The following is a 27,250-nucleotide window of genomic DNA, read 5'->3' as shown; positions in this document are numbered from 1 at the left end:
TTTTCTGGGTTCTGATATTTCAGATATTTGAGGATTCAGCCTTTAATACTTCTAAGTCAAGCCTTTATTTATTGATTGCCCTTGACATTCTTGCTATGTCTTCAAAGACTTTTTCAAAATCTCAGTAACTACTTAGTTTTTACGGTATGCCAGTGGATTTTCTGCTTTTTTTCCTGTTTCATGTATGTGAGTACTTCAAACCTCAAAATAAAGCAAGTCTTAACTAGAAGGAAAAATGAGACTAGCATAAAGCAGTGCTGTCTTTCTAGTATCTGTGTATTCTGTCATCTTGTCTGGTAGGTAGGATTTGTTTCTGTTTTAGTATAATCTGTAATCAAATTTTTTTTCCTCCTAAATTTTGTATGTTTTGAGGAGTTCTTCTTGGGGGGAAAAACCCCGCACATTTAGCAAGATATTACTTGTAGTGGGCTTCTAGATTCCAGATCGTGACTACTGGAAGTTACAGTGATCAGTTTGCTTCTGGGATGTATCATTGCTGTGGAATCTATTTGGATGAACGTGAGGATGAATTGCTAAGCAAATGGATTGAAGCTGAAAGCTATCAAATGTTCTCCCTTGATGGGTGCTTTAAAAGGCTTCCCAAGTTTGATAGCTGTGATTAATCTGCTTAGTTAAAAAAAACCAAAAACAACTACTTTTCTTAAAAATAAGAGATTTATTTTTACTTTCAAGAAGATTAAACTTTTAAGAACTGTTAAGCAGTTTTCATTTTGATAGTTCATTTCAAGTTTGCTAATCAAAAGGGTTGTAAATTTGCACTTAATCCTTCAGGCCAGGTTTTGGACCAGGTTCTGTTAATACTTCTGGATTGTGTGGCTCCATGTCTCACTTTATTGCTACAGTAGAGCACCTAAATAGCTAAAGCAGTCTTATGGGTACTTTTTATGGATACTTATGTGTAAAAAATGTAGGTCTGCTTAAAATTACTTCAGTAGCAAGCAGTAAGATCTGGGAATGGTCCCACAGAAGTGTCTTCTTGGCTTTGATTCTGGCCGTGTGTTCAAATACCATAATGAGGGCAATTAATGTAAGATTCCTGTAACACTATTTCTGTTAAAGTTGATGAAGCTTACACTTTCTCAAATGGCAGGTATTTCATATCCAAAGCTGCCAAAAAAAAGGATCTAGGTCTTTACCTTAAGGCTTCATAGATCCAGTGTACTCTTTTCTGTGTGACAGTTCCTGAACTGCAGATGTTGTTGAGAGTACAATAGGTGCCAGATACTCAAGATCCTCTTTATTCTTTCATGAGTCTTCTGCTGAGCATACATTCCTATTTATAATATCTAGGGTGTCTTAGGATTTGGAATATAGAAACTGTTTTTTTTGTAGAACTGTACACACTTTTAAGCTGATCTTTATTTTATTGCTTTGTGCTGAGCCGTGTTTGAGTTTTCCCTTTTGTTTCACTTTTGGGGTTTTTTCTCCTTCTTGTTCTTCCGATGCCTCCTTGAGCAGTTCGTAAGCTTTGAAACACTATACTGCCACACATCTTAACATTTCTGATACCCTCTTATGAAAAAATAAAAACCACCCTCTCCCCTTGAAAAACCATAACCCTTCAAAAATATTAAAATGACAGTTTGTGGATCTGCATTAGCTGTCTAATCATCAGTGATCAATAATGACTAAGTTATGGCAATATCTGAGGGAGGAAAATTTATAACAGTGATCAGGGTTAGGTTCATATCTAAATTTTTTTTGCCTTGCTATCTTGCATTCCTTTCTTTCCAAATGTAGTAACTCTTTACAAGTAACAGATCAGAAAATCTGAGTGGAATATTTTTTGGAAACAGGAAAATATGAATGAGAGAGACTTCCAGGTCTAGGGCCTTTTGCAGAGTAAATAAATCTTGAAATTGCAGTTGGGGAAGAAACTTACTTTGTATCCTACCTCCTCATTTGCATTAATAATATAAAGTTACTATATAGTTGCCTGGGAGAAAAATGCAAAGGCACTCTTTGTATAGAAATAAGCCAGGAGAAATTGTTTAGCTCAATTAAACTATTACATGCTTGATGGAAGTTATTCCAGGTATAAAATACTATCTGTACTGATTCTTGAAATAAATGACCTTTTTAATATGGAATATAATAATGTGAGTAGAAGATGCTTTTGTTCTGCTCTCATATTACTAGCATCTATATCCACTACTTTTGCTACTGGGCTTCATTGCAGCTCAATTCTACAGTAAGGGAAATGACAAGCTATACCACAGAAATATTTTAAAAAGATTAATTGGCCTTTAGTCAAGGAATTAGATCCGGAGAATAATTCATATTCAATTTCTGCATTTCTCAAGGCTTTGACATGCTTAACTCCAGTTCAAGTGCTATTTTGGTAATAGTGTCTGAAGTTTTAGCCAGCTGTGTGTATCTGTGGCTGTTAAAATCATTCTGGCTTGGCGGGACTCCTACAGTGTCTTTCATGGGCTTCCCAAAGAGCTTCCTGAAACAGCTGATCCCGTAGCCTTATAGGAGCTAGTGCTGGCACAGAGGGGTTACAGGCACATTCCTGGGAAGAGAGGAAAAAGTTTAACAGAGCAGACTTAGATCTGCTTTTGTGGACAGGAAATACTCAAGTAATTGTGCTGTTAAGTGATTGGCAGGCTGTTTGTGCAACATCAAGGTATCGCTAACTGCTTCCAATGGCTTTCCATATCACTTTTTTATGTAAGTACAAATGATAGACTGAACTTTTTATTATGTTGTGTGGTACTTGTGGCATATGGAACCATTTTTGTGATGGAGGTAAAAGTTATTTTGGACAGGGGAGTTTTAGCAAGGTTTATGCACTACTGCTTAGCAGAATGTGATTTGTGGTCTTTGGGAAGTTTACTTGTTTAAGTGTTACTACAGTGTGGCTCAAAATGATGTTTCAGTCAAGCAAATAAACACAAGTGTTATGGCCACTTGAAATACCTGTGCTGGATATTGGTTAGAGTAGTAAGACCTCTGTTGGATATTGGCTAGAGAGTAATAAGAGCTTTTGATTTTGTTCATTACCTAAATTCTTAGGAGGAAATTAGGAGCTCTCACATTCATGTATTTTCTTTCCTCTTCCTTAGAGGCTGATGAGAATGTCAATCTAAACAAAGTTTAATCTACAGTGTTTAAGATTAGTTGTTAAGAAGAGGAAGATAGCAGCTGCAGTATAAAATATATCAACTATTAAGAGAGGGCACAGAAAACACTGCCTTTGTTCTGTAACTCCTCCTGTTTGGGTTATTTTAGTACACTTTGTACATCTATGTACCAACTGACAGCTTTGGCTACTAGAACTGTATGTTGAGCAAAATGAGGCTCAGAACTGAATGGACTGAGGTGCAGCATCTCAGCTGCTACTTCAAATGGAAACAACATTCTTGCACCTCATTAGACCTTTATCAAAAATATTGATCAAAAAATCAGCCTTTGAAAATCAGAACTGGTGTTTATACTGAGAGAGTCAAAAAACACAAATAAGAACATGTCTCAGATGTTCACAAAAAGCCGAAATTCTGGCGTACATCAGTGTGTTTACTTAGATACGCTTTTTGTTCACGAGTATGATCAGGAATATTTTTAACATGGATTGAAGTTGGCAGCCACTAAAAACACTACCACAGCTTGATTTTTTTCCATAACTCAAAGCATAGCTGCAAACTGTAGTCTGTAAACTTGTTTCGTGTGCCTGGAGAACTGTAATCTTGCTTGGAATGCACGAAGTTAGACTTTGATCACAGTAACAGTCGTTAACATTGGCAAGAGCTAAGCAGAATCAATGCACTCTGTTCCCAACTGCTATAAAACTTGAACTTTCAAAGATCTCTGGTTCCCTGGGGCATTACAATTTATTGTTAGAGAAGAAATATTAAGGGCTTCCCTTTTGCTCCTGCCAAGAGCATATGGTGGGATTTTTTTCTTAAATCACCCATATTCCTTGATGTTTCTTCTGAACAATCCATAGTCTTCTAAAGAAACATTTGCATCCTGAGAGAATATAAAATCAATTATGTAACTGTTTCGTACATGATTTTTAACTTAGCATTACAGAACAAGCATATAATCTCTCCTGTAAAAGTGGTGAAGTTGCCTAAAAGTCTTAGCTATGGCTTTTTCTCTTTTACAGTCTACACAGTGAAAGTGTAAAAGTGAGCTTACTAGAATCATGTGAAATGTTTTGGAAATTGTGCTTGGTTAGTCTGTGACTCATTGCATTGCCATGTTATCTAACGTGTCAGTGTTTGAGACCACATTAATTACACTGAGAAAATTGCTAATAAGGTATTAATACAGTAGAATTGTTATTCTGAATCTTATGCTTAACCATAAAATCTGCATGAAGAAATTCTGATTCCTAGGATGAAACATAACTATAGAGGATATTCGCACCCATAAAACCACCCACGGATTTAAATAACAAGTTTATAAGAAATAAATAACACAAGTGAAAAAAATGTTTCTACAGTTTTGCATCCAACATCTCTACCAATCAACTGCCATTAGTTTGTTTGGTTTTCTTTTTGTTCGTTTGTTTTTTGCATCTCTCCAATCCATAATGCTTCCTTTGCTGTTCTTGCACTATCTGAGGAAGAGACAGCAAGCAGCAGGGTATAGCCATGTGTTACAGGTGATAGTTGAGTTCACAGTCAGCCTCTTGCCCTTAGGCAGAAGAGGAGTTGGGTCTCTCTCTTTGTTTTTTTTTTCTTTATCAAACCACAAGTTTGGAAGGAGAAAATTAAAAGACTTTACAATTCTTAAGACTTGGAGTTTACAATTCTTAAGATTTGCAACATTTTACCAATATGGCTTAAGCTAGACAGTGGGCTACAACTACTCAGAGAACTACTCATCAACTGACTTTGCTCTAGGAAGCACTCCAAAAATACAGTATTTGGTGTGCAACAATGCTTCAATTTGTTTCAGAAAAAAAAAATGTTGCAAAGGAAAAACTATTTGAAAAAATCCAAAATCTAGTTAATTTAGCTTTTGCAGAGCTCCCTAACCTTTGAAATTTTCGGGGTTTTTTTTTTGTGATTCCACTTATTTTTGATCACAGAAGTCACCATTGTGATAATCTAGCTTGACTTTTGCCTAACATAGACCGTAGAACTTAATTTTAAGTCTTCAGGGAGAGATAAATTACCACTAATTTTGAAAAGATTTTTTTGGGGTGCTCTGATCTCACCATTTTTCTTGTCTTTACCCGTATGTCTAGCAAAGTAATATTATTGGGATATTGTCCATTCTTAATCATGGGTTAAACGTACATGGAGAATACCGTAAATATTTTCTTTTTAGCAGCTGCAGAAGGACTCACTAAACTTACTGGTGTAGATGTTGATCAGCTAGCAGAGGTAGCCCAATTTGGTCTGTAATCTCAGTCTCAATACATATTGTTGTTGGTAATTGTAATGGTGGCAAAACAAGTAGGTCTGTGAGGACTGGAGTTTATGAATCTTAACTTCCTAAGAATTTGAATGTTGGTCAGGCTTTTGTTGCATGTAAGGAATATCTAGTTAGGAACAAGCTTTTCTTGCAGTCGAAATACACACAATGGCTCTAGTTCATGCGAATTCTGTGGTGTATTGTTGGAGATGAGCTCATGAAGCATCTTCTGCCCCTGTGGAATTCTTCCTTTGTCAGACTCCTATTCTCTGTCTGGCTGCTTATCTTTTTATAAAAACTTGAAGGAACTTAATGTCTCCCAAGATTTCACCACCACCACCAACATGGGCTTGAAATGCTGTTGAGAGATTTAAAACCCTTGTGAAGGAAAGAGGAGGAATAGGATTTTTTCAGACAGTGTGATACATAGATTAAATTTGCATGTAAAAAACCCACTAATGATAATGACTAAGGAAGAAGAACAATTTTAACTGTAATACAGACCCTTTAAAATACTGTGTTTAATTCAATAATGAGAAATCATTTAAGAAAAATGAAGCTTCAAAAGGTGATGGGGAAAAATGATTGATAGATACTTAAGTACACCCTCTCTGAGAATAATCTTAAAGCTGTAATAACCCTTATATTGCCCACTTGGCTGGAAAAGTTGTACATTTTATTGTTGCTTCAGCCTTCTCCCATCCCTGCTCCAGGGATTACTGTATGGGAACTGTATAATGAACAGCATGTTGGGAGGAGTCCCTGCATGCTTATGGAGCAATGCAACCGAGCAGATGCAGAACATGTGCCAGGGCCTCTGATCCCAGGCTTGTGCCTATGAAACAATGACCAGGACTGAACGTATGCTATCTCCTTCTGTTTCCCAAGTTTGCAGACATGTTGTTGTGCAGTTAAAGCTCATTTTATCTCTGTCCCAGTGCAGCTGGCATTCCTTTCTACAGAGTGACACTGCCTCAAAACTGAGGAAAGAAGAAAAGCCCCTGTCCCAGCACAGGTTGTGAGCTGATAGGCAGGGAAGCTTCCAAAGAGTAAGGTATCATGGGCTTGAACTTTCCACTGTGAGGATGCCCTGAACCTTAGCTTCCAGATAGATGAATTTTTGTAGCCACCAGCAAGTTAATCAATAATATTTATTTCTTTTTAGAAATGGTCATTCAATACCAGATGCTGCTTTGTCCTGTCAGGTCTTCAGTGTATTACACGTGGACTGATATAATTTGCTGGATTGGGTTTCCCAAACAAGATGAGCAAAGAGATCCCTGTTTCTAGAACCTGACAGGTTTGGGTGTGAGCCAAGCCATGAGCTCCTTGGCGCTATCGAATTCAGGTACTTTTAGGTATGTGCAGAAGTGGTGCCTGACTGAAGTGTGCTCTTGGTGCCTGACAAACACTATATGTGATTCCTTTTAGATCTTAGATTTTAGTAACAGCTATACATAGGACTGAGTTTTGGATTGGGGCAGATGGTAATTGCCTGAACATTTTCCAGACCTATTCCACAAAGCTTTTAGCTTCTTTGTAATATATTTTTTTTGCATTTCACACTATAAACTTGATGTGCTTACTGGTTCATATGACAATAACGCTCAATTCTATTTCAGGGCTTTTGTTTTACCTCTTCAGATACTTGACCTGTTATAATTTTTAGCACAAGAATATGCTCATGTGCTCTTTTCCTCTTGTAAAGTTAGACTCATTCTCTCTTTTCTGCAGTTTCTAGCTGTTAATATCTTTTGTTTGAGTAGAGTATCTCAAGTTAGGATTTGTCTTCCATATTTTAAATTAAATGTGAAATGTATGACTGTATGCTTTATCTCGAGATGTGTATTTAACATTAATTTCATAGTAATATTGATGTGTAATTCTAATTTAATGTTTTTAATATTCATTTGAAAACAACTTCTGTTCACATAGCTTAATTTGTGCTTATTAAAACAATGCATAGAATCTTCTGGCTATTACAGCCTTGTTAATTAGCCATAATCCAGTATTAAGTTTGCTTTTCTAGAATTCCTATATACTGTTTGCTGAAATTCCACTCTTACAGATACAAAAGTATATTTTCAATGAAGAGGAAGTTTCTTATTCTTTTAGTTGATCTCACTAGGAGACTCACTTGTACAGGAAATAAAGGCTATAAAGATTCAGTGAATGGAATTTAAAATCAGGACAAATATGACCAGAAATATTAAAATGCTAGTTGCTCTAAATGGCATTCTATGGTATAATTCCGATTTGAAAAGCTAAAGTATTTTTTGGTCTTGTTACATTCAGGCAAGGGGTATTTTAATATATTCTCATTATTTTAGCAATAATTGCCAGAAAACAAATAATGCAGTAAAGAGGAATGGTAGAAGTATAGAGTTGTGGTAAAAATTGTAACGAAACTAAAAAATGCTCTCTAAAAAAAAATATCTCAATATTGTGCTCACCCCTCTACTGTTAAACAATTCTTAAATTTGGTATTGTTCAAAATCTTACAAATGGTTTCATAGTAATTACACAGGAGTCCTAAAAATAGGATTTTTTTCAGAGCAAAAGTAAACAGTTTAACAGCTTCCAGTCAATGGAATGCATCAGAGTAAATTCATACTCTCAGCAAGGTTTTTGGTTTCATTTTTTTCAAGTATTTCTCAGTAAACAGGTACTGTAATGCAGATTCTTGGAAGACTTATCAATCCTGTCTGTTACGATGGCAGCAGCTTACAAAATTGTAAAACGTACTGTAGTGTCTCTTGCCTTTTGTCATGAACTGTCTAGTCAGCAAAGCTCTTGAATTTCTGCCTGACAGCAGGTTCTAATCTTATCGGTTCCTACCTCCATAGGGAGGTCTGTGGACTATGAGGAATTCTAGAAGCAGTCTTCTATCAGTCATCTTTTGAAATTTTCTTAAGCAAGCTGAGAACATACAGTTTTTCAAGCCATCTGATACGTAATCTAAATGTAAAACGTCTCATTTTAGATCAGTTCTTCAAGTGAAGAATATGAAAAAACCCCAGTCAGTAGTACAGATAAACTGTAATAGCCATTAAGCTCCTGTAAGCCTTTCTGTCCTGTAGCAGTATTGTCATGGCTTAATTCCTTTTTATTCATGTAGTTCCATTTTTGGATTGGAGGTTTTCTAGTTTTGTGCTCTTTTATGAGGAGCTGCTGAGATGTAGGGTGGATCAGAATGCTTGAAATTAAAGAAAAAATCAAACTGTGACAAAGCAGTGGAAAACTGTTCTCTGGACAGGTTATGAGACTGGGTAACATTCCATGATTGTCTTTGAGTTCTACAGTTTCTACTGTACTTGATGCTTGCTCTTCATGAAGAATTCCTAACCCTATCTTCCTTCTTTAAGGTCAGCAATATGGGAGCAGAAAGAGCCAATTCATTGTCCCTTTCTTGATAGGAAAAAGAAAAAAAAAAGACAACTAAGATTAGTTGCTTCAAAAATAATAAATAATACAAAGAAAGTAAATAGTTTTGGCTGGCACTACAGTGACTTATTTTGACTAATAAGAGTGAAAACAATTTTTTTTCAGAGAAACTATCTAATGCTTGGTTTTCACAGCCCCTGCTGGAGTCATTCAGTTGAATGCATAATTTGGGACATACCTTAAGGAGCTGCAGTTTCTATTCTGCCTGCCCTAACCTGGCAGGTCTCAGTGCAGATAAGTGGGGTGTTAGTGATGAGTTACTAGGTTTGCTTGTGGGTCTCTCAGGGTTTGGTTCTAAGACCTGTACTATTAAACAGTCTGTCAGGGACATGGAAGACAATAGCGGGGTGACCAGATTGCAGCCTTCCAGGTGCCTGAAGGGAGCCTGCTAGAGAGCTGGAGAGAGACTGTATGCAAGGGCATGTAGTGACAGGACAAAGGGGAATGGCTTCAAACTGAAAGACAGTGGGCTTAGATTAGACATTAGGAAGAAATTCCTTACTGTGAGGGTGGTGAGGCAATGGAAAAGGTTGTCCAGAGAAGTTGTGGATGACTCATCTCTGGAAGTGTTAAGGGCAATTTGGGTGGGGCTCTGAGCAACCTGGTGTAATGGAAGGTGTCCCTGCCCATGGTGGGAGTTGTAACTAGATGGTCGTAAAGGTGGGCCTTTCCAACCCAAACCATTCCATGATTCTGTGATTAAAATATCCCAAAACCTACAGGCAGTGGAAAAAGATCAAGAGATAGTAAAGCACAAGACATCAACACAGGACAATCTGGATTGCCCTTTAGATTAGCTTCAAACAAAGGAGTGTTTTTCTGAGGCCAAATAAAAGCTGTGTAAATAGCACAAAAGATTAACTTTATTTCTTGACAGAAGGTGAGGGGTTCTCTGAAAGGCTGAAGATAACACTGGGAATTTTTATATATTCTAAGAGGGGAAAATAATAGTGGATGAAATGCTGAAGATGAGCTCCTGGTTTGGCATCGTGGCCAGATGAATAATGTAATCCATTGTTCATGTTACGTCATCATTGAACAGGACTAAAAAGGTTGCATTTTCATTTATTATGGATTTTAGTAAACTATATGAATATGCTACTTATTGTCTCTGTAGCTATAGACAGGATTGATTGAATTTTTTATTTGTTCTGATTTTTTTCAGTAGTAAAAAATTGTTAAGCTTGAATGTTTGTTTTTGTTTTATGAGTATGCTCTGATCCAAGCAAAACTTGAACTTGTTTGGTCCTGTGGCCTGTGTGGGACAGAAGATCAAAACTAAATCATCACAATGGTCCTTTCTGGTCATAATATATTTACTATAACTTTGTCAGTTGGAGCTGAGAGTCATTTTTAATACTTCTATGGTCTTTCTTCTAATAGTAACAATTTGAATGGTTTAACATAGTCCTACTGCTTCCACGGATACTAAAGGGATCCTGAGTGTTAATGGCAGTACTGCCACTGGCCTGCTATTTTAGAAGAATAGGTGAAAAACTTAGGAAGTTGCATACCTCACCACGGTAAGCTTCCCCTTTCCTTTGCTTTCCTTTTATGTTAGACATGGAACAGTAAAGAAACTCTGGGTTCTGTTACCGTAGTTACTTGATTCATTTTAAATCCCAGAGTAGCACAATCTAGCTTTCCCAAATTGCCAAGGAACTGTTGCTCACAGCTTTTATAGCTGTAGACAAAACTGATTCATTCTTTGTTCTTAATTATTCCTTCCATTAAATGATGCTTAAATCCCCTCCGTCCTCACTTTCCAACACTATCTCTTGAATGAGTCAGTTTATTTGTGTTCATATTGTGAAGTTCCCTGGGTGTGAATAACCTCTAGCTTGTCTGACTATAAACTTCAGATTTCAAAAATGTACAATGTCTTTGCTTATTCGCAGTGTTCTTTTATCTTCTCATTCAAATTCAACACATTCTTGATTATTGTCTGTATGATTTGAGCAGTTAAGGTACACTCAATAGTGGACACTTTTGCAGTTGCTATTTGCTGCAGTTGCAGGGATGCTATTTCAAGTTTAAGTGGGCTAAGTATGTTCTTTTTTAATGTTTATGTAGTCGTCATCGTCCTCGCTGTCTTCACCACCATGCTCATCGCAGCCCCAGGTTAGCCACAGCAGAACGAAGGCCTCACCATTGTGTCACTCTGCATCTCTCTCCTGGGCCAAACGTAATCATGTAGGTCCTGCAAAGGCTCCCAGTCCGTCAGTCCGTCTGCGTCGGTGGCGGCCCTTGATACGCCTTCCATCTGTCGGGCTTCATTCTGTTGTAAGTGTAGTCCATCTTCAGTCTTTTCTTACTCTGACACCACTGGCCTTCTGCCATGTAACTTCAGTCTTCAAGGCATCATGTTTTGTTGGGGTCTTTTCTCAACCATTCTTAGGATTTTTTTCTTCCTGGTTTATTTTTTCCCTTTCCACCATGTCAGACAGCAAAAGTACATCATTCCATGCTTTGCTGTCCAGGTATTTTTAATTCCATACATAAGCCAAATCATTTTCAAAGCGTAGAAGAAGTTTGCCTTTCATGAAGTGGCACTTTTTTTTGCCATAGGCTCTACATCCAGCCTCTTCTTTTCACCTCATCTTCATGATCTTTCATTTGGATCTACTAAACCAAGGGGCTTCTTAATGTTTGCCACGTGGTATTATTTCTTCTGTGTTTGAGACCTGGTTTAAGTTTTTGTATCCTAAACCTGGTCTCCTTTTCTTTCATCAACTCTTGGTTAATGGTCCCTGGCTATTTCAGTAAAGATAAAATGTTTCCTATAATCCCAAGGGGCTGGTTACTTTCTCACTTGACATCTTGTTTCTTTATCTAGTTTGTAGGCAAACATTCCAGTTGAAAGGGAAGATGTTCCAATAAGAAAAGCTTGTCATCAAATGCTTAAACTTTTTTCCTTCTTCACTCACAGACCACAGATGTATCTTGAAAATCTGGAAAAAAAAAATTATATGTATAGAATAGCCAATATTTCTAAACGGTCTGATGGCCACCAGCAGAAACACTGAACTGAAAGTGTCTTCTAGTGGTATTTCAGCCTGCTTTTAAGGAGTGATCACACTTTTAGTGCATACATGAATAAAAAAATAAATCTTGATATGTAGAACTGAATGGTCTTAAATGCAAAATTGGGACATTGATTTTGTTTTTATCATTCTTTGATACTGATCACATTTCACCTGTTCTTGGAAATTCTTCTTTGAGATATGTGGATTTTTTACAGAGATGAAATAACTACTCTGACTGTGGTCCAAGTAATTTTCTTGGCCATCCAGATGTGTCTTTGCACATGTGGAAATCCTTAATGTTTTACTGCTATTAAAATATTAGTGTCAAATGCTTCCACTTCTTTATAGCTTTTGTATTTTTATCCTGATAAATATCTCAAGATGAGGCCTTTTCCCAGACTTCTTTCTCTTTATGTGAATAGTAATTGCTTTTATTAAGTATCTAGCTCTCATGTAATATTCAGAACTATGGAACATTCTTGATGTTATCATTTGGAGCTAGTTAAATATTTTGGGATTTGAGGAGGCGTGAAGTTAAGCACAGACTTAAATTCTTCCCAGCTCATGCTTCTTAGCCCCCCATTTGTTTCGCTGACATTAACAAACATCTGACATTTTACCTGGGGATTTTGTTTAGCAAGCCTTGGAAAATTCTATGTCATATTTCTGTAATTTGAAACTGGGATCTTGTTTGAGTTTGACTTATCTATGCTTGTTGTTAAGAAAAGACTTATTGAAGGAGATTTGAGCTTGAATGTGCCTGCCTAGAACAAAAGCATTAATTGAACATGAGTTTACTTCAACGGTAATAAATGATGACTTATCCAAGGATGGACGTTACAACATAACCTGTTGTCATTATGGCAGAAAATCAAGTTGAGAGTTTTATTAACTTCAGAAAATGTCTAAAAACAAGTCCTCGTCCACTAGTAGTGAGCATTTGCTTTAAAAATGTTCAGAAAATTAGTTTAGCTTTCAATACCACTGTATTTGGCAAAGCAGAAGCTTGCCACTAAAAAGTTTTGAAATATTAAACCTTAACTCACCTGATGTCCTGTCTTCATCTGACAGGTTAAGATTGCAAGGCCTATCCACAAGGATTTATCTGTGAATACTATGTAGTCTCATACGTATTGGTAACTAGATGTTGTTCTCATCTGTACAATTTTGTATAGCATGCCTTTCAAGAAAATTAAGAACACATGACCTATTTGTAAATTAGTTTAATATGCAAGAAATCAGACAGCATTTTTTGCAGTAAAGCTCTCTTAGTTGGCTTGGTAAAATTTGAATGACAAGGTAATATTTAGAGTCCTGTCAACAAGTAGTATTAATACAGCTCTGGTCATTCTGCTAGGTGTACAAAGAGGCTGAACTGCTCAGCGTTGCATGAGGTCAGTGTATGAGAAATGTATGAGCATTTTAGTATTGCTTTTATTAAGAAATCTGTGCTCTTGAATTTAAGGGGGGGGAACACCCTGTATGTGTTTAAAACAGAGTTGAACTTTTTTGTAGTTTTAAGTACATTTCTACTATTAAAACATTGACAGACAGAAAAAAGATTCTTTCAAAATTCAGAGCAAAGTTTTGATACTGGGAGACTTTATCTAGGCTCCTTAAATAAAAGCACTTTTCCTAGTTAAAAACTTTCCTTGATTTCAGTAGTGGTTGACCTTGGCTGGACATCAGATGCCCACCAGGCTGCTCTGTCACTCTGCTCCTTTGCAGGCCAGGGCTGGGAGAAAATAAGAGAAAAAAATTCATGTGTCAAGATAAAGGCAGTTCAGTAAAGCAAAAGCTTCAAATGAAAGCAGGGGAAAACAAAAGATTTATTCTCTACTTTCCATCAGCAGGGGATGTCCAGACACTTCTTGGGAAGCAAGTCTTCAGTATGTGTAGTGGTTGGCCTGGAAGACAAATGTTGCAATAATTAATGCCTGCCCCCTTTTCCTCCTCCTTTCTCTTAGCTTTTATTGCTGAGCAGACCTCATATGGTACAGAATACCCCTTTGGTCAGTTTGGACCACCTGTCCTGGCTGTGTTCCCTCTCAAGATCTTGCCCACCCCCATCCTCCTGCTGGGGGGGTTGAGAGAGGGCACTGATGCTGTGCCAGCGCTGCTCAGCAGCAGCCAAAGCACTGGGGTGTTATCAGCACCTTTCCAGCTACCAATGCAAAGCTCAGCACTGTGAGGGGCTGCTGTGGGGAAATGAGCTCCATCTCAGCCAGACCCAATACACCTTTTTAGAGCAGGTCTCTAGATAAGTTAAGAACATATAATAGGAGGGGAAAAAATTGAAAATACTGTTCTGAAATGTTCTGTACAAATCTGATAAATTGCAGTAGATGTGGCAAATTTTTAAGACAAGCTAGAAGCATGCTTTTGTTTAGTAATGTTGACTTTTCTTCAATCCTTGTCATTTTCTCTTCCACCTCATCTATTCTTTTAGTATCTCTGCTTGCCTTAGGTTTTGCTGCCTTTTATATGTCAAACTAATCTCCTAATTCTATGAATCTTTCCTACAAATTTCTCAAATTTGAAAACATGCACTTTGCCTTCTCCCATTTACTTTCTAGATCAGACTAAAGTTCCTGTTCTTTAAAGAAAAAAACAGGAAATACCTGTTTAGAGCAGCATACTGCTGAATAATCTCTCTTACTCATGGATTTAAAAGGAAATTTGTATAAACACTCTGTATCCAGATACTCTGATCCTTGATAGAGCCTATCTTTGAATTCCACCTTCTTGCTTGACATTCTCCCATGCAAAATCAGGTGCTATTGTCACGCAGCTTGGAATTGCACCTCACCTGACCATTAAGTATTCCAGTTATGGTTGCAGATACAGAGGTAATAAGTTCAAGACAGCTTGTCTACCATGGCAGCAGAGTAGAAAAATATATAATGCAATGCTTGGCAAAGCAACTTCTTGTCCATTTTTGTGCCAGCATTTAAGACAGTCCCTCAGCACCTTTCTCATAGAAATTGTTTTTCATTGTTCTAGGCAAGGGATACCTTGAGCTAAATTAGCTGTGTGTGTTCAGCTGTGAAACTCCAGAGCATTTCAAGTACTGTAAACTTGCTGCAGTATATTGGGTATGAATAGAGATGTCACTGTTTTGTGAGAAATAGCCAGAAATAATCTTGATAAAAACTTGTGATCATTATTCTTACGGTCTTTGTTTTAGTTGCAGTACTTCAACGGAGACCCAAATGCCTTTCACAGTCCTACAGAGTTAATTTGCCCAAGCACATCCCATGCTTCAAAACAGAAGTTACAGACATCTGATCTACTCAACAGCAATTGCATCACTTTTTTCCTTTTACTTCAGAATTTATTGAATCTAAACCATACTAGTATTCTGTTGTGTAATCTTCTTTTTTGGATATGTTTTTCTTTGGCTTCTTGTAATTCCTTGTAAGTAAATTTGTATAGTTAAACCTCTAAGGTTTTTTCTTCTCTTAACACTGCAGCTGCTTTTGTCATGATCTTTCAATTGGATGTATCTGAAATTTTTTATTCCTGAAGGTTCTGCAAAATTGTCTTTTCCCTATCAGTCTTCAGTACTCTTCTTCCATAACCTGAGAGACTCCTGATGCCCGTTTCTTGACTTACACCAAGTGGTGGTTTTTTTCCCCTTTCCCAGTCACTACCTGTATTGCAAAGCATTCTAGTAAACTGGTTTGTGAGGCTTCTTGCTTTCCTTCTTCCTTTCAAAAGCAAGTGTAAGGGAATAATAAAAATACAAGGTATTGTTGGAAGAAATTGCCTGAAAATTGTCATGTAACATTGAATCTGCTTTTATAATGTGGTCTTTCATAAATATATTTTAAGTGGGGTGTGGTGAGGCTTGTTCAGTGGATCCATGAGAGTAAAACCATTTTTTTTTTCCTCAGTTGTAAGTTTGTCCCAGAAATGAAGCTTTGGGGAGAAGAAACTAGTTGCACATCGAATTTGATGAACAGTCTTGTTTTGACTTAGCACCATTTGAAGATTAAAGGATTTCAAATGCATGAAAACTGAATACCAACTTTTAGATTGGGATAATGTTCTAAGTGCCTTGCAAGATAAACTGTGCAGGTGATGAAATATACTTTATTAGACAAGCTGATATGATTGGGCAAACAGTGACATGGGGTGTACCATTGAGCTTCTGAAGGTTAGTACAACAACTAGAAAGACTGGTTTAGTTCATGAGGAGAGGGCAGCGTGTAGCGGTGAAAGGTAAAACTAAGGGAATTTCTTCGTACAAGAAGGAGTAGGAAGGGTTATCATTTATATTGTAAAAACTTTGGGAAGTGCCATTTTAATTAGTGATTTGAAATCTGCTAGTGAAGAGAAGAGAGGAAGAAATGTAGAGGTTCTGTTTCAATAGCATGAATTGACCTGAGACAAGTCAATTAAAATTGATTTCTCACAAAGGTCAACTTGTTTATTATTCAATTTGAATGTCCGGGTTAGGAGAGAAGGCAGTCAAATCCTCTGAAAAACCGGGACTCTGATATTTAAGTGCTTTTAATGTGGTATCCAAAATTAGAGGGCAGACAACCTTGGCTGTCTCTTTTGTGTGTGAGACTGGGTATTCATGAAGATATTCTATATTAATATCATTGAGTGTTACCTTAGTTCCTTGGGAAAAAGTTACATTTTAGCTGATGTTCTCAGAATCATCACTTTGAGCACTGAACTTCTTGTATTTTTCTTCTTTAAATCCGTTTCAAGTCTTCTGGTTTTTATCTTTCAGCATGTTTTTAGGTTGGAGAGATAAATTGGAAAAATTATGTCTACTGACCCATACTACCGAAACTTACTTCTTACTTCTTATACTATGATTGCAACCATAACATAAACTTTTGTAAGCTACTCAAGGTTCTGGTATTTGTCCTCTTTCTGTCTTTGCTGGATAGGAGAGAAGTATAAATTTTACGCACTCAGCATGACAGCTCTTCAGAAGACTTGAGAAATGAGTCTTGAATCCCATAGGTTAGTTCCAAATCCTGACTAGACAATCCCCTTATTTAGACTCCCGTGTCTTTCTCTTTCCTTGTGGTTCATACATACATGTGGTCCTTCAAATGTGCTTTCTCCTTTTGCACGCTGACTGGGCTTTTAAGTGAAAAGTCTGGAGGAACCGTTCATCTCAACACTTGATTGATGTCTGTGTCACTGTGGTCTTTGACATGACGAGTAATCAAGAGAAAATCCTCTGTAACTATTCTAAGCAATACTACGTAGTGATGAACGGGCAGGCAGACTTCTTAAAGTTATGCTCCTTGTTCTTTTAAACATTGACATAGACACTTTGTTGGAAACTTGAAAACATGGCCAAAGGTGTAGCTTTTCAAGGAGGCCACAAAAGACATGTCTCTGGAGCTGACATTCCCTCTTTTTTCCATTCCTTTGAAATTTAAAATCTTCTGCTTCAAGTGTTAGAATTTCTAGAGCTTCCCAGTGAAATGGAAATTGGCCTGACTTTTCATGTGGTGTCTGTGTGTGTGAGTGTGTTTGCACACATATGGATGTGTTGGGAGTTTTTTCCCTAAGGATGGGAGGGGTGGAGGGATTTTGAATCAGATTCATCACATTGGGAAAGTTTAGTCCGGTTACTTGTTTGCCTAAGTTGTAAGCAACAGATTTTTATAATACAAAGTTTTAGGTCATCGTGACTATTCAGACCTTATTGTTTCTCAGTGCTTATGATTATGCAAGTATTTTTCTGCCAAAAATTACTGAAATCCTAATTTTTCAAGAAATGTAACAAATCAACTTTACTGCTATCTAGATTTGATTAAAAGAAATATCAGTGGAAGGAAACAGCCTACGTTAGAACATATCACAGAAAACTTAATAATGGCATGGCACTTTCATTCTCTCTGAGGTTGGGGAATTAAAAACACAACATTTCTCACGGTCTATGGCAATAGTACAATGAAAGCATGTTATTTAGATTAGTCATGTACAAAAACTCAGCAGGATTCTATAGGAGTCTGCCTCTAAGTAAACTTTATGAAAAGTCAATCATGCTTTTTTTGATGAGTTCCTTATCCATCTTCTTTCTATATATAGACTCAGCATTCCAGGCATGCCAATTGTGTCTCTCTAGAGAAAGGTTGTTTATTAGAATTAGACAAAGAACATAACCCCCAAAATGGTCAAAAGGGCAACTATATCTTGTTCTAAATGTGGTCAAAATCAAATCCTGAACATGTCAAAGTCCTGTGAAGTAGTGATGTACTCTTCTACTTCATGTCACCTTGAGCCCAGGTAGAGTATGTTCTTTAAATTGTAAAGCCACTTCCTTCCTAAAGTGTGACTAACTGGCAGTGGTCTTTTGCCTAACCCTGAAATTTCTTAAACCCTGATTTGTTCGTTGGTATGTTTAATGGATTAGTGAACAGCGGTGAAGTCATATGTCTGTGAAGGGAATTAGGTGACAATGTGGGATTTGACAAGGATGCTCAGCCTTGCCTGCCTACACACTTTTGTAGCACTACAGTTTGGATGTCTGTAAAAAGTTGGGTGATCACTAGCAATAACAACAAGGTGCCATTGGATGTTACCTACTGCCTTGTGTGATTTTTATGGAAACCTGTGGTCCTTTGAAGTTTGCAGCTGGGGTAGTCAAGTTCTTGAGGCTGCTTGGTTTTGCTAAATCCTGGCTTTGCTTGACCTTCTGTGAAACAAAGTTATCAAAGGCTATTTCACTTAGACTGCTTGAATTTCTGGTGGAAAGATCCTCTTGCCCCTTTGAGAGATGCCTCATCTTCAGTGACCAGAATGCCTTTTCTCCATTCTAGGCTCTCTGAAACAGTGATGAAACAGGGTATTTGGGCCTTTCATACTTTTAACTGGTCATGGAGATAAATCTCAAATGAAAGTGAGGGGAAGTTGTGTGGTTTTTTGTTTTATTTTTCTTTTTTTCTCATTCTTGAGCTTGCTACATAGAATTTCTGTAAGCTGTTAGCAGTTCCTCCACAGTGCTGTGTTCTTTTGCCTTCTTGATGTATTGAAGGACTTGTGGTGACTTCTTGTCCTTCACTCTGTTCTTCTGGTTATTTGCCAAATTTCTTCAATTTATATCATCTTTTAAAGTCTTTTCTCATGGCCATCATCAAAAAGGAAATTTTGAACCCAGTCTTGAAAAGATGATATGACTTTGAGGTTCTAAAACTTATTTTACGCTCCAATCTGTTTCTAGCAAGTTTTTACATTTTTAGAATCTTTTAGGAAATTCATGTAAGCCTAGCAGTAATTAAAAGATTAAAGAAAATGGCATGAAATACATTTTCAGACAAGTCAGATTCTTGATAATGAAGAAAAACTGAAGTCTTTTTCCCATTTGCTCAGAATGGTATCATCTTAAATTGTGGATCAAAGTTCAGATGCAGACTGGACATACTGATAAGGAATTAGCACCATCAATTGCTATTGAACACAATAGTGGTAATAGAGCTTTTGGCTCAAAAGTGATGACAGAACTTCTGGCTCACAAGTTCAAACACCACTGCTCAGTGGGTGCTGGGAAGGTGTGTTGGTGGAGCACCACGCTGTGCATGCCCAGCAATCTTCTGCAAAAGCTTTTGCTTGCTGTAGTTGCCAGCACAGCAAAAAAAACCTACTGGCCTAGGCAGATCTTTAGTAGCAGTAACCATTTTTTGTGTCATGTCACTTGGTGCTTTCGCTGTACTGCAGTCCTTAGGGGGTATGATGAGTATGATACCACTTTTAAAATTCAGTCTGGGCACCTCTGGTTATTTTCTTTCATCCCCATCTAAGATGTGTTTGCTTTGACTGCCTGTGAAAAAGGATTGGTTTATGCAGGAAAAATTATTTTCTGTTTTAAAATATTACAGGTTTAGAGTTGAGTCCTGCATCATTTTGTTGTGGGAGATAGGTTTAGTGAAGGATGTTGTTTATATGAAAGTCTGTTTTTGATGTTTATGTATTTGAGCTGATTTTACTTTTAATTCAGTAATGAAAAATAAAGCTTTTATGTAGAGCTATCATCAGAAATACTTCCAGATACTCCACGGCATGGATTCTTACTGATACATGCAGACAGTTTCTTTATATTCCAAAATGTTCCTCACTTGACTTCTGCCATTCTGTATAGATCCAGAATGTGCTTCCCAATTGTGATTTCTTTTGTCCAGTTGTTTTGCATATTATGATGATACGTGTTCATTAATTGTATATCTATAAGAGTTTTAGTAAACACAATTTCTTTTTGTCTTGTTTTGTCTTGCAGGCACCAAGTATAGATGAAAAAGTAGATCTTCACTTTATTGCATTAGTTAATGTAGGTGGTCATCTCTATGAATTGGGTAAGAGCACTTTCTATGCACTCTGCATTTGTTTGAAACAAATACAAGTAGTGATGCTGTTAACTGTGAAAAGTTTCAGGGAGATGTCTTGATGTTATTATGTAGGGCTTAGGTTCTTTTTAGCTGCATCTTAGCTCTCTGGGGATTTCTGTCAAACAACTGCAGCCTTCTTCCCATTGTTTTGGGGTTTTTTTTTGTTCTCCTTCCCTCAACTCCATCCTATTAAGACAAAATGGTACAGAATACTAGACTGCCTCAAAACTTCATTTTTTGGCATTTATCAGGACAGGAAGCAAGAAAAATGAATAAACACTCAACATTTCACAGGACATTTGTTATATTTATGTTTCTGGATTGCCTGTGGAAGTATTAAATCAACTGTATGCCACTTCAGAAATGTTAGCTAAAGTATGTCATCAGGGTATTAAGAGATATTAATATTCTGCAACTCATTTGTAATAGTCTTGTCATGTTTTTCCTCTACTTTTTGTGGTCAATAGAGAGTTAACTGTACAACAGTAGTCCTTATTTTTTGAACCACAGCTATCTTTTCCCTCTTCAGATTGTGTAGCACTTAGTTTTGCTCAGATATTCTCTAATGACTCCAGCCTTAAATATGTTGCTGAGCAACTAGGTTTTCCAGCAGGCTCTTCAGAAAATCAGCAAGCAGATCAGCATTTAAAAACTGCAAGTCACTGATATTTCCTAACATAATTTTTGCAGTATTTTATGGTTATATGATTTTCATCTCTTGAAAATCAGCATGTAATTAAGCAATGCCCTTAACAGGTAGTAACTAATCACAACATGGGGCATAAGCAGTAACTAAGAAGTGCTTATGTTAATATTAAGTTGATCTAAGGGATATTGCCAGAGATAAGTCATAACCAATAGGCACACATTTTTGTGTTTTATGCCCCTGTGTATCTGTCAGTGGACTAGATCAAAAAGTTAAGAACTGTAGAATGCAATATAAATATTTTATGGCTCTAAATTTCAAGGCATAAGGGATGACTTGCTCTTTTTTCAGTTGTGTGCTATTATTTCTGTGATACATTTTCATTGTCCATTAATTTATGCTGATTAACAAGCAGACTACATACTATGATGACCATATTTACCTATTTTTTTAGGTATGAAGCAAGGGAAACCCCATTTGAATTTTTTCTTAAAATAAAAAAAATTTAGAAAAAGAAGAGGCATTTAGCTCTGCTGTGCAGTGGAATGCCAGTAGTACTACTTCTTTTGTTCTTAAAATAACTTCTCTCTGTACCAGCGGAAGGAAGCAAAAAAATCCCCAACTTAAAAGTAGGAAAATGGAAGAAGGTTTTTCAATTGATTCACTGGCTTCAGACAGTGTGGGCAGCATGTGGGCTTTGGTGTGTTAAGGGAGCACATGGATATTAAATGTTTATGATGTTTTTGTCATAGAAAACACATTATTTATAGGCACATGAAATTAAAATGTTGTTCTGCCATATGGACATAAAAAAAGCCCAAAAATTGAGGTGAACTTAGCTTGCAACAGTGCAGGGCATTCAGTTCTGTTTCCCTGGCATTTTCTGAGAGTTTTGCCTTGTAACTTCAGTCATGGTAGTTACAGTAATGAACAACATCTTGTTCATGTGAATCCATGAGTTTTCTAACATCAAATCTATTTTTAGTTATGGAAAATGTAGTTTGGAAGTGTTGTCAACTTTGATGGCATCTTTGGGGAGGGAAAAGCCTTTTACAGGGAAGACAGAGCCAAAAGTGAATTTAGCAAAAGTGGTTTAGCAAATACTGAGATGCCCTGTCGCAGGTTTTCATACTGTTAACCCTTTGCAAGTAACCTGAAGCATATTTATATGAATAAAATTATTTTTAAAATGCTGAGAATGACAAGCATTATTCTATTGGAAATGCAAGAAAAAAGTAACTATAGCAACCCTTTTAAATGCCATGAAAGTGCTTAATACTTAGAGCTGTTGGGTTTGTTTGCTAATTTATTTTAAATGACAGAAACATTTTCAGTGATGCCAGACTCTTCAGAATGGTGGGTTTGTTGCTTTGGTCTACCGTGGAGTCCCTGATCACAGCTGTCAAACACCACAGACATAGAGCTGTCTGTCTGTGTAAATGATTCAAATGTTGATGAAATTTTTCTACTCTACTTGAGAAACTGAAGTACTACACCAGCATTAAAAAAATATCAACTTACAGCCTTTAAGTTTTCAAATTAAATATTGAAACAATATTTCATTGTTTTAATTGGATTATTTTTTAAAAGTAAGAGATTGTATATAATGATACTGGTACAAGCAGTCAGCAGTGGAGACTAGGGAAGAGCTAGCTGCATGTGTGGCCTTTATGAAAAATGAGATAGCATTTTTGAAAGTGAAGTACAAACAATCTGTTTAAATAGTTTTAACTGGAAGAATGAAGCTTTTATAATTTTATAAATGTGTTGTTCAATCCCACTTTGTCTTTCAACAGATGGGCGCAAGCCATTTCCAATAAACCATGGGGAAACCAGCGACGATTCTTTTTTAGAGGTAGGGATAGAGAACCTTCGTAATAAATGGTGTTATACAAAATTCTTGCTGTATTTCTGCAAAATTTATAAAATAGATATATGAAAATACCTATACAAGTCTAGCTATATTTATGGTTGGATGAGGAATAGAGCGAGTGGAATGGTGAGGCAAAATTCGGTTTACTCAGTTTTGAAAAGAGATATTTTGGAACACTCACGTTGTGGCTCCGGATGAAAGTATTGTAGCATAAGAAATGTCAGAAGGGTTGACTATGACACGAGATCAGACTGACTTATCTTCTGTGCTTAGATTTTCATATACTCCTGCTCCTTTCAAATAGTACATGTAACAAGTTAGCAGATTGAAAACTTAAAATTTTTCATTCTCTTTCCTTTGGTTTAGTTATAGTTTGATAGGTGTCAGGCTAGACAGAAGCTGATTTCCTTTGTGACCCTTGCTAATAATCATTCTCCACTTTCACATCTTCTTTTGGGTGCTACTTTGTGTCATGAGCTGAGAAATGAATTGGAAAGGGATACACTGAATTGGGTGAATAAACTGTCATCCCCACAGAATGTGCAAAGTTGAAGTTGAGAGAAGGCAATGCATAGATCTGACTTCTATGAGATTCAGACTGGATTAGCATTACAAAATGAAGAAACCAGAGAAACTAAAACAAACAAAAGCTAAAACGATTTTATAGTTTAGAAGCATAGACTAATGTCTGTAAAGTTTGCAAACAATTTGTGCCTGCTTGGACAGGGGAAGAAATTGGATAAAGCTTTCCTTATTTCATATGTTCCTTTTTCCTGTTTTACTGATAACATGTGTTCTCCAGATTACACCCTAAAGCTAGACTAGATGAAGGAATTACTTAAAATCTTTCAATTACCCTGCCCAGCTTAGATTCATCTTGAAACAAAGGAAAAATTTCTAAAGGCAGCAGTACTAGTTAAGGCAAACTTCAGAGATGCATTTAGAAAGTCAGAGAAGCAACACATCTGCTGCACAAAGTAATATTCAGTCACAAATATCATCATTGCTAAGGTCCTGCATAAAACTTTTGCTCTTTTAGGCTGCCCATATGAGCACTGTAAGTCATCTTGCATAGTGGTAACTTACATCAGAAATACAGTTTATGTAGGCTTGTCACACTATTTAGTAAATCTTTATGTAAAAGTCCATTTTGAGCATAGTTTGGATAAAGCATATCTTCATATTTCAGTTACATTTTGTTTGGTTTTTTGTAATAAATATGATTTATACTGTTTTTCATTTTGGTTTTTTTTTGTACTGTTTTTCCCCTAGGATGCAATAGAAGTTTGCAAGAAATTCATGGAACGTGACCCAGAAGAATTAAGATTTAATGCAATTGCACTGTCTGCTGCTTAAAAGCCTTTTCCAGTGAGGCTACTCTCTTGCAATGTATTGTAAGAATAAAACTGTTGCCATATGTTAATAGTACAAATTTTGATACTTCCCTAACATTCTTGACTAATTGTAGCATACGTGGAATAAACTTTGCATTTGTCCTTGCTATATTTTGCTGCTTGTTCCTACAGCAACTTTGGGTATTTCTATACAGGCATGCATTTTGTGCAAGATTTCTATGTGGTGGGTTTTTTTCCTTCCACCCCCTTAAAAGTTTTGGGAATTACTGTCTGTGATGTAATAATGATGAGCTACTTCAGAGCAGGATTATCATTTGTGTCATGCACAGGTAACATTCTGAGTGGAGTATGTGGTGTGGTAATGGGTGAACACTGGGAGTATGAGGCTATCTCCATCTTTTATTTATAATGGTGCAAGAATACTATAAGAACTTCTTCAGGTGGCTCAAATGACAAAGACATTTTTTCAGTGCATTATTTATAAATAAATATATTGAAGAAAAAAGGCAGAAAAAGGACTATTCTTACTGTTGGTGAGCACTAACATTTTAAAATTATCTTAATGTTTACATTTTGAATAAAACTTCACTTTGTTTCTCAAGTCTAATAAATTGTCAAAAAACTTTAGTTAAACCAATGTTTGCTATTTGTATGTATGGAATAAATGACGTGGATTTTTCCTCCTGAAAAGGCACATTAACTAATTCAAATGGTAGGACTGTGGAGGGCACACACAGGTGAATACAGCAATGTGAAGTACCTCACTTAACTGAAATAAATGATAGAAAAGTGATGATGGTTGCAATGAAGTTTTGTTCAGCAACAACAGAAAGAGACTGGAGATTTTAAAGTAGCCATGATGGTCATATACTTTTCTCCCCTGTAGGAATATCTATTGTAAGTTTGTCAGGTGGCATTACTGAATGCTGTGTGATACCCTTCCCCTGTGCCATCCCTCCCACTCCACCCACTGTTCTTAAGGTACTGTTGACCATTTTCTGTACCTGAATAGTAACACTGTGGTTGGTTGGGGTTCGGTTTTCTTCGTTTGGTTTGGTTTTGGGTTCAGTTTTTTGGCTAAGCCGTCTTAACACTTTAGGATTCTTGTGAAGGTTGGTTTGTGTTAATGTTCATGTTTTGGACATTCCAGAAAAATATTCCTTATTCACTCCTTTAAAGTGGAATAATTTAGGTTTGCTTCCAATCAAACCTACTGCCAAAGGAAACTGAGCCCTCCGTGTCCCAGAGGATGCTTTCATTCTCTATCAATTGTCTTTGCAGTAAAAATGAACGGGGCTATTCCAGAAGCACTCTGGCAGAGTCTTCCTTCTTTATAGAAAATAAGGAGGCCCGGGAGTCTGTCTTATCAATTAAGAACATCTCTTGAACTCTAAGGAAAAAGTTGGAATGTCTGTCTAAAACATGTCACCTGGAGAGTCCAGCAACAACAGTCTGTTTTCTGTAAGTGAGCTGATTGGAAAAGCATGGGAGAAGAATGACACTAATGAGCTTCCATTTTTGAAGCTTTTGCTTTTTTACACCAATAAAATGCAGTATCATTAAGACTTGCTTTTTGTTGCCATGCTCATTAGTAAAGCCCTGAAACTTGCTTTTAAATAAAAATGAGAGGCTTTAGTAACCAAACCAGCTGTGTTGTCTTCTTGCTAATATCAGAAAAATCAAACAAAGGTTGTCACCACTGAATTGGGATATTGCATATTTTAAGCTAATGGTGACTTAGAGGATTACCTTTCAAGTAAGCCATAGTTAATATAGATAAGGGCCTTTTAGGATAGGGAGGAGGGTGAGGAAAGAGAGGAAGTGCAGTTCAAAGCTGTTAAACTAGCTGCATCAATTGTCTGCGCTAGGGAAATAGTCTCATCATATATGCTCTTCAATGTTTAGAACAAGTCAGTGGGTTTAAGTAATGTATGGTGTGTCTGTTTTTGTGCAACTGTTTATTGCAAAATCCCTTCAGAAGTGGAGCTCCTTGTTGATTAGATAAATTCAGGACAAAGGATATTAAGGTTAGAGTAATAAATTTGGGGTAGGATTTTCTGTGGTCACTCTGAAAAATACATGTTGAATCTTAATAAAAACGTACAGATAAGAATTCTTAGTATTTTGGCAATGTAGTTTTGCTTAGCATCTTCTACATAGTCTTCAAATCAGTTGTTCTGCAGGGTAAGGTTTCCCTCTTTTGCCTTATTTTCAGTGTTAATTTCTGGTTTATTAATATGTAAGATGGTACATTTTAGTGAACACTGCTTGGAGATGCCAAAGGAAGAGCAATGCCCCAGTTTCTATGCTGAACTGTGTCTAGTCACTGTGTGGTCCCTTGCTAGAAATTGTGAAAGGCTGCACTGCAGAAATACCATCTCACCTGACATGTAGAGTGTAATAGCCTTCCAGAGCTTGTGAGAGCATGCTTTGGCACAGGCTTTGGTGACTGTCTTGAGGGGCATGGGAAGTAAAGGGATCTACAAGCTGCTGGAGTATCTTTGTCATTGACAGAACCTGTATAACATGGATAGAAGAGCTGAGGTATGAACACTTGGCTGACTTGTAAAGCCAAGCAAGGTCCTGATTAGAGGCTGATAAGCCCTGCAGACCCCATGGTGCTTTTGGCTCTGCGATGCCCCAATGTCTGCATCATCGCCTGAGCTGTACAATCTCCGCTTATTAGTTCAAGCTCAGTGGGAAAATAACACTGTAGTTTCTAACTCGTGCAGCCCTGCCAGAGTCTCGACACCTTTGTGCAGAGGAGCGTGGCTTGGCCACAGGACCCAGTGCCAGAAAATCCCTCTTCAACCTCTGCAGTCTGGGCCACCCGTACACACCATCTTATGGACATGGTGTGTGTAGGAGTGAAGAGATGATGCATGCTCCACGCTTACATTAATTTTAGCTGAGTGGAGCTGGCGTGTTATTAAGCACTCAGGATTATTCAAGCTCTTTTAAGTATATTGGTGCAAGTTTTTCCATGTTATTTACAGGCATTTTGTTAAGAAATCATAAGAATTTAATAACCCGTACAATGCCCTTTCCTTTTAATTATGGCTGCATAATTCAGTTAAGGGAAGAAGAAGAAAGTTGTTTTCTGACATTGAAATGTGTGTTTTGGAAAAAAAAGACACTTAACAACCCACATTTATAAA

General features: G+C 37.0%; 1 protein-coding gene across 2 annotated transcripts in view; it reads left to right on the top strand.

The window, feature by feature from the left end:
* Positions 1–25,655, top strand: part of UCHL3 (ubiquitin C-terminal hydrolase L3) — a 44,258-nt gene extending 18,603 nt beyond the window's left edge. For both annotated transcript variants that reach the window (XM_069008945.1, XM_069008951.1), the window contains 3 exons: positions 20,110–20,185; positions 22,661–22,719; positions 24,010–25,655. In XM_069008945.1, the coding sequence (XP_068865046.1) occupies positions 20,110–20,185; positions 22,661–22,719; positions 24,010–24,093 (219 nt within the window). In that variant the 3' untranslated portion in view covers positions 24,094–25,655. The remainder of the gene's footprint in view (positions 1–20,109; positions 20,186–22,660; positions 22,720–24,009) is intronic.
* Positions 25,656–27,250: the final 1,595 nt, after the last annotated feature.

This window comes from Aphelocoma coerulescens, chromosome 1 (genome assembly GCF_041296385.1).
Source record: "Aphelocoma coerulescens isolate FSJ_1873_10779 chromosome 1, UR_Acoe_1.0, whole genome shotgun sequence".
In the NCBI taxonomy this organism is placed as follows: Eukaryota; Metazoa; Chordata; class Aves; order Passeriformes; family Corvidae; genus Aphelocoma; species Aphelocoma coerulescens.
The sequence above is the reverse complement of the archived record's forward strand: the minus strand, read 5'-3'. Positions and strand labels throughout refer to the sequence as shown.